The sequence below is a fragment of the Phragmites australis genome, chromosome 10 (assembly GCF_958298935.1).
Source record: "Phragmites australis chromosome 10, lpPhrAust1.1, whole genome shotgun sequence".
Lineage (NCBI taxonomy): Eukaryota > Viridiplantae > Streptophyta > Magnoliopsida > Poales > Poaceae > Phragmites > Phragmites australis.
This window is the reverse complement of record NC_084930.1, coordinates 3,407,869-3,419,485: the sequence shown is the minus strand read 5'-3', so window position 1 is coordinate 3,419,485 and position 11,617 is coordinate 3,407,869. Positions and strand designations below refer to the sequence as shown.

General features: G+C 44.7%; 1 protein-coding gene across 1 annotated transcript; it reads right to left on the bottom strand.

Moving 5' to 3' along the window:
• Positions 1-7,620: 7,620 nt before the first annotated feature.
• LOC133931397 (uncharacterized) lies at positions 7,621-10,007 on the bottom strand. Its single transcript, XM_062378270.1, has one exon. The coding sequence runs from the start codon at positions 9,511-9,513 to the stop codon at positions 7,765-7,767; it is 1,749 nt and encodes a 582-aa protein (XP_062234254.1). The 5' UTR covers positions 9,514-10,007; the 3' UTR covers positions 7,621-7,764.
• Between the last annotated feature and the right edge of the window lie 1,610 nt (positions 10,008-11,617).

The following is an 11,617-nucleotide window of genomic DNA, read 5'->3' as shown; positions in this document are numbered from 1 at the left end:
ATACGCAGATGACACAATATTATTTATGGAACATGATATTGATCAAATTGAGAATATAAAGCTTTTGCTTTGTGCATTTGAGCAATGTTCTAGCTTGAAAATCAATTTTCACTGGAGCGAGTTGTTCTATTACAGGAAGGCTAAAGAGTTTGAGGAGCAATATTTGTAAGTTTTTAGGTGTGATATGTGTAACTATCTCTTTAGATATCTTGGCATCCCTATGTATAACAGGAAGATAAGTAATAAATATTGGTGAATAATAGAGGATCGATTTCAGAAAAAAAAAATTGAGTAGCTGGAAAGGCAAACACTTGTCTGTTTGGAGGACGATTAATTCTGATTAATTCAATATTAAATAGCATTGTGATGTACATGTCCTATTTTGAGGTTCCCCACAGGGTACTTAAGAAATTAAAGTATTATGGATCAAGATTTTGTTTGGCAAAGTGACAAGCACAAAAAAGTAACACCTAATTAAATGAGGAATCTTATGCGGACCTAAGGACCAGGGTGGCTTAGGCATCCAAAATCTTGATGTCCAGAACAAGTGTCTATCTAGTAAATGACTCTTCAAACTTATAAATAAAGATGGGATGTAGCAACAATTGCATAGAAATAAATATTTAAAGAATAAAACAATAGACGAGGTGGGACGAAAACCTAGGAATTTCCACTTTTGGTCGGGCCTAATGAAGGTCAAAGACCAATTCTTAAGATTGGGAGTTTTCATCTAAATAATGGTACCCAAATTAGATTTCGGGAAAATAGATGACTCGGAAGATCCACATTTCGAGAACTATACCCACACCTATAACGGATATCTAGAAAGAAAAATTTAACTGTTGCAGATTTAGTTAGGACCCTTTAATATATTCTTTCATAGGACTCCAATAGGGTGAAAATTGAATGATTGGAATGATTTGATAACAAAGAAGACATTTGTGCAACATAATGACCAAGAAGATGTTTTCAAATTGTCTTTGCATGCTATATGGAACATTTATTGTACAATCTATGTACAATAATACGAGGAATCGTGGTTTTAATAGTACATATCATTTCTTGTGAAAGTTAAAAATCCTCTTAAAAAATCAAAGTTTTCTTGTGGCATTTAATTAGATGGGTCACTAACAAAAGATAATCTACTTAGGTGAAACTGACATGGTAGTGTCCAATACTGTTTTTTAATAATAAGGAGACTATCCAATATTTGTTTTTGATTGCTAGTTTGCTAAGATTATTTGGAGATCTATGCATATTGCTTTCGGTATTACACATTTGAAAAGTGTTTCACATGTATTTGGTGATTAGCTATGCAATATGGATCTAAAGTTGAAATTCAGACAAGTGCAGTATGTTGGGTCAGATGGCTAACAAGAAATAAAATTATTTTTGACAAATCAAAATGAACACTTATATGCAAGTGATCTTCAAAAGGAGGATGCAAGATATCGAATGAAGTGGAAGTGTCATGTATTTTAGACCATAATAATAGAGATATTTACTAGGAGGCTTGGTGCTTGAAATTTGTTTTTCATCATGTTTATGATCCATGTCATATTATCTTTTGCTATGTATTGGCCTTTTATTTGTAGCTGACGGCTGAAATTATGTAATAATATATGGCTATGTGTATACCTTTTGTAGACGTTGGAATAATAAAATATTTCTTTATCTAATAAACGTTTGGCCGTGAAACAAACAATAGCCTAAGTGGTGTAGCACGCCTAACCTGGGGCATGGTAAATCGCGGCAAGCATCCAAGTATGCACTCACTTAATTTTTAGGCTTAGTTTGCCCTGACGCCGCTAATTCCAATGCATACGATTTTTTATGCCTCGGCTAAGGGAGCGTGGAAACGTAAGTAGGAAGAAACGAAATCTCGGGGAACACACTCGCCTTGGTTCGGCAAATGGATGCAAGATGAAATCTTTGGAGAGTTAAAAACTAGGCTAAAAAACTGTTAAAAATCTAGAAGTGATGCAGTGAAGCTTTCTGATGGGAGAGATAAGGAGTAGATTTTTTTCCCTTTTTTTATGAAAGTTTTTTTTATTTCTTTTCTTTTTTAAGTAAGAGCGGTGTTTGGTGGATACGGACTTGCTAGTAGGGACTAAAATTTTAATGAAATTGTGCGAATTTTTTAGAAAATAAAATATCTAATTTTAAAATTTTCTTTCACTACCATATGTGACCCAAAAGATGAAAAGTAACCTAAACTTCATTGAAATTTCACAAATTTCAACTTTTCACCTGTGAAAAAATTATAAAACAAAATTGTAATATCTGCCGGCTACAACGTCCACCTCCCTAGCTGGGGGCTCCCATCCACTACTTCCAGGCTGGCCCCACTGCGTTTTTTCCCTTTTTTTCCCCTTTTTAGAAAATCCACTTGCAATAATACAATCGCCGCGCTCCACTTCCGCTCCCGAGTCCCAACGGTCGAGTGAGACCCCGCCTCTTAAACCCTCTTCCTCCTCCCCGCATCCCATTCGATCCCCAATCTTCACCGCAAATTTCGAAAAAATCGCCACCTAATCCGACCTAATCGCACCCCTGATCACGCGAGGGGAGGAGGAATCCACTCGTCGTCTCCACCCATCGATCGATCCAGGTATCCACCGCTTTCCCACTATTCGATTTGGTCGTCATTATTATGACTTGCCCCTGACCTCTGGTTGTGCCGGCTCTGATGCGAAAGGGGTTTACGGCGACGGCGGCGGCGGCGATGGAGGACGACCCGCTCATCCCGCTGGTGCACGTGTGGAACAACGCCGCTTTCGACCACGCATCCTCCTCCGCGTGGCACGCCCACACCGAGGGCGACAAGGAGAACCACCGCCCGGAGCCTGAAGCTGTCGACGTCAACGCGGAGATCGACCACATCGAGGCGGAGATCATGCGCCTCTCCTCCCGCCTCCACCACCTGCGCACCTCCAAGCAGACGGAGCCCAAGCCCGGCGGAGAGGTCGCGCCCGGGGCAAAGGCGGTGCGCCCGCGGCCGAGGGGGCTCAGCCTCGGGCCCCTCGACGTCATCGCCGCCACCGTCAACCCTACCATGATCCCCGAGAAGCAGCAGCCGCCGCGCGCCGCGCAGGGTCTGAAGCCGATCCAGCAGCCTCCGGCGCCGCGAGGCAGGGGGCTCAGCCTCGGGCCCCTCGACATCGTCGCCGCGAACCCTAGGGTCCCCGCCGCGGCGCCGCAGCGGAAGCTTCAGGGCGAGTGCGACGCCGCGCGGCCTATCCTGAAGCCGATCAAGGAGCCCCCGGTGCAGCGGCGCAGGGGCGTAAGCCTCGGGCCCTTGGAGATTCACCACGGCGTCGGCAGCAAGCCGGCGGCGCGGGTCAATCCGTTCTTCAACAAGCTCAATGCCATCCGAGAAGAAGGCCAGCATTCCAAGCACGCCGTCCCTGCCAAACCATGGCCATCGAGCAATGCCAGGCAGCCACTGGATGCTAGGCAAGGAACTGCAGCAAGTAGGGCCAAGGCGAGGACCGGGAGCATGAGCCCCATGTCCAGGAGGCAGTCCACTTCCAGGCCTAATGAGACAAGGGGAGGCAATGCCAAGGCTACTGAGACAAGGGGAGGCAATGCAGCAGTTGGGGCTAACAAGGTTGTTGATGAACTCAAGCCCGGAGGCGTGGTCAATCACACCGGCACTGCAGCCACTGGGAAGAGGCCAGCGGGGAGCTCCAAGGTCAGGGTCGTCCCGAGTCGCTACAGCCTCACTCCTGGCTCGTCCCTGGGAGTTGGAACACAAGAGAAGTGGCGCAAGCAGTCTCTCCCGGGATCGGCTGGTGGAGCAAGCCAAAGGGAGGAGATCAGAGCGAAGGTTACCAAGCTGTCGAATGGTGAGCTGTCTCCTGAAACAATCGCCAATGTTGCAGAGCTGCTCCCAAGGATCAGGACCAGCATGCCTTCTGATGAGAGCCCTCGTGACTCGGGGTGCGCCAAGCGTGTTGCAGATTTGGTTGGGAAGCGATCTTTCTTCACGGCTGCAGTGGACGATGGCAATGTCATTACGCCCTACCAGGCACGGGTCGTCGACATTGAATCACCAGAGGCGGCAGCAGCAGAAGAAGAAGCTTGAGAAGTGGTGTGGCTTTGATCCATTCCTTCCATCAGCTCCCCACCCCCCCTCCCCCCCACTCTTCATCTTGAAGTGCCTGCTTAACCTGAGCTTTGGGTGAGGCCCTTTTTGCAGTGTGCTACATGGTCTACTGTTACATTCATATCTCATGCTTATTTCCCCATTTCTTTTGTTAAGACCCTACTAGTAAATGTGTGCTACCTTGTGAAAAGAGAGAGTGTAAGTGTGTTTTTGTTTCGATGAAGTACAGGATCATGGTATGGTTTCTTATATCCCTGCCCCCTTATTGTCCCATTTTGCTTCCTTTGATTTTGAAATTCAATTGGATATCCTGCTCTGGAGATTGATGAATCGCTGTCCTTTATATGAACAAGTACTGGCCAGTAACACCTGTAAGTTTTCTAAAATGTCCCATTTTTCCCTCTGAATTTTGTACCAGAACCATGCATGCTGACAGAATTCTAGTTTCAGTACTTCTCCAGTTCATGCATAGTTTACTGATGGGACAAAATGAAATACCAGGCGAAAATGGGGGCATTTGCACATTTTAGCAGCAGTTGTTATAAGGACTAGCAAACCGTGAATCCAAATTCACCATTGATTCAGCTTGGAGGCATGCAAACAATTAGACGGTAGAGGTCAGCTTTGCACTGATATTTTACCTATATTTGGGCTTCATACAGAAGCCTGGAACAGTCATTGCTGGAGATTCACGTGTACATCTTGAAGGCATCACGGGAACGCCAAATCGAAAGGATAGGAGAGAAACAAGATATAGGTGAACACGACAACCTGTTTTTGTCTTAATACTTATTGATAATTGTTTGGTATGAAAGGGATATCAGTATTCTAATGCTACTTCTGTTTGGCCTCCATTTGCCTGTTTTGGCATGTCAATTGTGTACTAAATTTCACATATTTGTTTCCAGTAATAAAGTTACATGAACCATTGCTAACTCCCACTTGCTCCTGCAGGTCTTAACAAATTGGTAGGATGCCTAAGCTGTGTCTCCTGCAGATCTTACAAATTGGTAGGATGCCTAAGTTGTGTCCGGATTTGTAACGCCCGGATTTCAACAAACTTAGGATTGCTACCGACTCTAATCTACAAACCTAACAAGTCCGAAAGTTATTAGAAATTTCGGCAAAGTTTTCACTGAAACTGTTGTTTCCCTCGACACGAAAACTACACAATCATCACATGCAAGATATTTATAAGCGGAAGATAACCATAACCGTCTAAAACTAGTACCAAAACAACTCAAGGGTATGATACATTACACCAAAACAGCCACAAGTTACTTAACTAACTAGCAAAACACGACGCTAAGGTATGATTTAAGTGTGGTCCTTGCCGTTACGTGATGCTATGTCCCTCTTCCAAACATGATACGATCAAAGGTACCTAAAAACCAAAAGAACACGAGAGTGAGTAAAAACACTCAACAAATATAGTATGAAATTGGAAGAACATACGCATCAACAGTATCAATGAAGAACAATAAATATTGGGTTTTCTTTTTTCTTGAAAACAGCAATAAACCCTTTTAGTTTTTGTCTGAGACGGACAACTTGAATTCAACAATAAACCCCTTTAGTTTCCGTCGGAGATGAATGACATGAATTTTTCTTTGCATTTACCGGTAAAGCCATGCAAGTGAGACCAGCATTTACTCACAGAGATCTAAATATGAGAACCAAATTGCACACCGGTATCATCGGTAACTTGAATGGAATGTAAATGAATAACTTGAATTCAAAACTAGAATCTTAAAACACATTCTTGAACTTGAATCACATGAACATAAGAAATCTCAAATATGGAATGAACACGATTGCAAAGAACCAGTAGGAACAATCAACGAGCAAATTGTGCCAAATCACAGGTTCATCATGCACTTGCCTTAACCGTGGCAAGAAGTATGTCTTTCACCGCTAACACCGACACTTCCGAAACCTAAAGAACAAGAACGTACTCAAGATCTATTCCGAAATGTCCACGGGAATATGAATTGTATGCTTGAACTACGCTCTCGAATCGACTCTGATGGGAATACGTTTTGCAACCTCCGTCAGTCGAAAAACATCTCTCCTGGCGGTCCGACCGCTAGAACATGTAGTACCCTAAAGGGTCTCTGTCCGCAGGCAGTTTGACCGCCCCGTCTCACGATCCGACCATGACCCCGAACGGTCTGACCATGTGAAGCCTTCGGAACGCCGAAAACTCTATGTACGATTAGCAGTCTGACCACCACGCTCGTGGTCGGACCGCCGGAACACATGAAGGGCTATTAACTGCTCTGCACTATTTTGGACATGACTCTTAAACCTCTTATCTAAACATGCCAAATAAATACATCTAAAGCATCTAGAGAAAATTATCTACAACTTTCATGTTGCGCGAAAACTCTAATTCGACCTCTATCGTGCCCAGAATTTAAAAAGAAGAACTGCTACGCGGGGTTTTGAATCCGCACAATGACATGGTTTTGGTGATAAATTTCAAACCGCTTATCCAAATTGAACGAAACCAGCCCCAAAAGAAATATATGGAGGAGGCCTACAACTTTTCTTTAGACAACATTAGTTGATTCCATACGGATTAATACCAGCTTTCGAAACTAACACCGTTGCATTACTATCAAACTATTGGGCATACTTCGGCAACGAAATACTCCATCCAAATGAATCCACAACACTCTAGAAACTAATTAGATATTAACCTTGTAGTGTGAATCGCGAATTTGAAACAAATCCGATGAAATCGTGAAATCCCTCTTCTCTTTTCTCCTTTTCTCTGTTCTTTCCTTTTTCTTCTTTCTCTTTGCTTTTCTTCCTTCCTTCCTCCCGGTGCTTGCTTCCTCTCTGCACCGAGGTAGCAGCTCACCGACTCGGCGGCTCTGGCTCCGGCGAGCTTCGGTCGTGGTAGCTCATGACGCAGCAGGGACAGCTCAACGATGGGCGATAGTGTGACTCAGCACGGTTGACAGAGTGGCTACGGTGTGGATGGTGCCGGCGGGCGGGTAGCATGACACGGGTGGAGCCGAACCGCAGCGGCAACGTCACTCTCCGGCAAGGTCAGCGGCGTAGGACGGTGGCGCTAGGGTTATGGTTTGGGTTCTGGGCCGGTCTGGGCTTGGGAACGGTCGAGCATGACTCAGGCTCAGGCTATATATAGGCAATCAGTTGTTTTTTTTCTTTTTAACCTAATTTCTTAAATTTATTAGGCTCGCTACGGATCACAAGATATCTAAAAGGGATATTTGAATAGTAAAATGGATTTGTCTCAACAAGATACACGCATCCGCGGTCTCCAACCGTTCATCCGAGTTGCTATTCGAAAAAACACATTTTGCCCATTTGAAATATCGCACGGACAACACTATTTATTTCATAATTTTCGCATTGAATTTCTCATAATATTCAGGGTATTACATGATTATGTGTAAGATAGTAACACTAAATTTACTTGGCATAACTGAATAAACAGTAAATCATTCCAAAAACTGATAACCATAGACTAACCAAAAAAAAAAAACCTTGAATTGACTGAAGTTGCAATGTACAACGTAAAGGGATCATAACAATTAAAACGAGATGACAAGAAAAACAAGAACTATGGACATCAAATAAACTACGCAGTAAAGACATCAGAGAAGATTTGTGTCAGAAATAACTTAAGCACTCCATATTTTGCTGAAAATGGTTTGCAGTCTGTTAGCAGATAGTTTTCTAACGACCTTCTTAGCGTCGAAGTCGCCAGAGTCTGCCAGTTCTTTCAGGCTGCTGAAGTGCTCGGATGTCACAATCTTCTTCCTTCCACTGTTGGTCTCTGCCAAGGACATGATAGCAGAGAGGATCAAGTCTTTTGCCATCAGCTTGCCCTCAGCCGGATCAAGCAGCTGCAGCAGCCTATTCAAATTGTCGCTGTCTTGAACGAAAATGACGCGATTGGGGTGAAGCAGTAGTAAGCTGGAAAGCACTTGAGCTGCCATTTCCCGGACTCGACAGGATTTCGCTCCAAGCAGGCTTGCCAGGGCGCTCAAATACCCTGCTCTTCCCATCATCCTGTTGTACTCCTCTGAAACCTCAGAGAGGTGCCTCAGAATTTTGAGGGTGCATTCAAGGACAGCATAGTCGACATTGTTGAGGTAGAAGAGCAGCCAGCCGAGACTATCCGAGCTGATTAGGTCATCTAATGAGTTTGCAGAAGAGAAGCAGAAGAACCAAATGGCTGCAAGAGCAACCTCCCTGGCCTTGTAGGAGTATGGAAGGTCAGGGTATATCAACTGAAGGAGTGATTGGATCACCCCCATGCTGACTGCTTCTTCTCTGACATCGGCATCATCCAGAGCCATGGCATGGAGCAATTCGACGGCACCGAGCTTGCGGATTTCTTCTTTCTTCTGGGAGAGCTTCACCAGCTCCGTGACCACCCCTTGCTCCACCATGAACATCTTCACTTCTTCCACCCTGCTCAGATTCCTCAGCACTGCAAAAGATGAGCTGATCAGCTTGCTGCTGCTGTCGGCATTGGCACAGGAGTGCAGCAGCGTGGTTAGGCCGCCGTTCGCGCAGACGGCCCACACGTTGTCGGAGTTCTCCGTCAGCTCCCTCAGTGCCTGAGCTGCCCTCTCCTTGGCTAGCTCACTGGCAGTGTCTTTATTCTCCAGCAGCTGAACCAATGGAGCAATCACCCCTGCCTTAACCAGCATTCCTCTGTAGTACTCGGAACCTGCAACAATGGCGACGGCACCTGCAGTCTCTTCCTGGATGCGTACATCTCTCGACTCGAGAAACCCGGTGAGCAAGGCGATGCCGTCCTCGGTGTCAAGAGCAACAACCTTTGCACACACTTCATCTTCTGCCAAGAGCTCTCTAATGGTGGCCAGTGCCTGGCCTCTCTGGACAGTGTCACCAATCCTGATCCTGGAGAAGAGATCCTTGAGGTAGAACGTCTTCTCACCTATGCTGGCCTCAATGCCGGGCCTCACCGCGATGATGGCCCTCGATGCCGATGGCATCCCGGAGCAAGCCATCTCCTTGAGCTGCTTCATGTGTGCATCAAGCTTGGAGCTCAGGTTGTCCAGGTCACTCCTCAGACGAAGCCTTCCACCCTTGTAGGACCCTTCACTGCACTGAGAAGCAATAACTTGGATGCTCCTCACGGTTGCTGAAGCTGACTGCATAAACTGAACCAGCATATGATTCTCTCCATCATCGTCGCCGCCATTGGCGCCGACGCCGCTGCACAATGAATTCAGGTTGCAGCAGAACTGCTGAAGCTTGTCTTTGATCGTTTGCCACTTCACTGGGAACTGCGTAACGGAGCAGGCCAGCGAAGAGGAGGCCAAGGACTGCAGAAGCTTCAGTGCCTCGCCATGGCTGCCTTCTGGTGCTGTCACTGCTTCTTCTGCTTCTCCCATCTCTTCACCCGATGGTCAGTTGATAACACTACAAAACCAATCTCTATCTATGTAGCATGCATCTCGAGGTGTTTCTTGGGATTGGGAGAGCTGTTAGCTCTGCTGGTGCAAGGAGTTGGGACTTGGGGGACTGTGAAGTAGTATAAATGATGAGATGTTGCTGCAAGTATGTGACAAATGTTAGTTTTGTACTGCATCTACTATTACCCAACGTATGCACTGTGAGGGCAGATGGGTAGGCTGGTTGGTACTGCAGTGCACCAATCTCTGATCTGTCCTCTAGTTACTCCTGCTATGCTGCCTCCTGTTGGTTTCTTCTATTGGAATCTTGCTGCCCTCTTGCAATCTGCAACCTCCAACTCTGGCCTGGTCGCTTGTTTTGTCTGTCATGTTCCCATCTCACCAGTAGTTTACTTGCCTAGTATTAATGTATTTTCAGCAGATCACTGCAAGTTGCTGTAATGAGAGCAATGGAATGGCATGGAATGATGATGGTTGGGTGAGTGTGCAGAAAGGATTAAAGAATGCTGCTTGGCTTATCATCTCCTTGGAATAGAGTCATGAACTACAGTTGAGTTGCTGATTATGCAGTGTTCATTATGAATTGTGAGGGCAGCATCAAGTACCTTTCCCTGAGTAAAATGACAGCAAAAAGCTTTACGCTTCTCTTTCTGTTGTCGGTTAGGCATCAGCTGTGTCCTGGAGATGGAAGCTGTGCTGTTGGGCACCTAACCTGCTCCGTAGCAACTGTATGATACGTGAAGGTAAAGTCACAGTACATCAACAGCTACTCGCTCTATTCTGATAATGAGTTCATCAAACGCCAACAAAATTTAAAAAAAATCACATATGCCACTGAATACCAACATGAACAATATGACGCTCAGTGAATCTGACAATGAATTTGGGTGACTATTTCTGCTTTATCAATTACATATGCAATTCCTCCTACATGTGTGTTCATTTTGTTCTATATTAGTCCACACAGTGTGACATGAGTTCATATGGTGAACACATGAAGTTATTCAGTGGCCTGTATACACGAAATCGCCTCAATTCCAAAATACAATGTGTCCTTCTTTATTCCTTTTCTCTTTTTTACCATTTTATTATTAGCTTGTGAGTGCATGATCTGGGCCAGGACATGCGGCAAAACAAAGGCACTCGGTCTAGCTAGGCTAATCAGTTCGCAAGTGCGTGCAAATCTAGTAAGGTGTACAAAGGACACTTGAACTTTAAGCTTGGAGATGAGTTGAGAGTTTTTTTTTTTGTGGGAAAGCATTCGAGGAGCCCTACTTGTCCTTGCTTTTAATGTTTTTTCCCTCCTATGATGAAAAGGTATGAGACAGGCATTGATTTGGATGGTGTAAATGCACGTTTGTACCATAACTCTAGCATAAAATAGAAGAAGAAAACGTTTTTATAGGACGGTACCTTGAGAGTACTACCAAGATGCCAAAGTTAAATCACAGAATGCAGTATTGATTGCATATGTGTCTTGCATCATCTGTCTCAGCGATGTAAACTTACCTTGTAATTCTGCCCTTGCTTTGTCTAGTAGTCACCGGATTGAGAAAAAGGAAAACATTCACATGTCATGTTTGGACAGAGCAGTTTTATTGGAAATAGTTCGATTCCTGCAGAAATGGAGAAAAATTACCATGTGCGAACTAGCTCACACTCGGACGGTACACACGGTGAGTGCTGCCTGCACGTCGAGGGTTTGAGCCCTGCTCTCGCATTTGGCCGAGCAAGGTGCTAGATTTTCGCAGTTTGTGTTTAAGGTGAAGTTTACTAAATTATAACATCCAATGAAGATCGGGACAGTGACAAATAATTAAATTTTTTTAAAAAAATTATCATGTGTCCTCAACACACCTTAAATCCATGCTTAAAACAATAGCACAGCTAGGATCTTATGGGTCTTGTTTGTAACTTGGATTTTTTCTTTAAATTCCTAAAGAAAAATAAATTGTTTCCTGTATAATTCCAGTAAAACACCTGCATCCAATATATCAACCGACCATACTCAGGAACTCCACTGCTCTGTCCGAGTTGTAAACAACGTGATGGAGAACCTACACATGCTCTGCAAGCTGCTGCT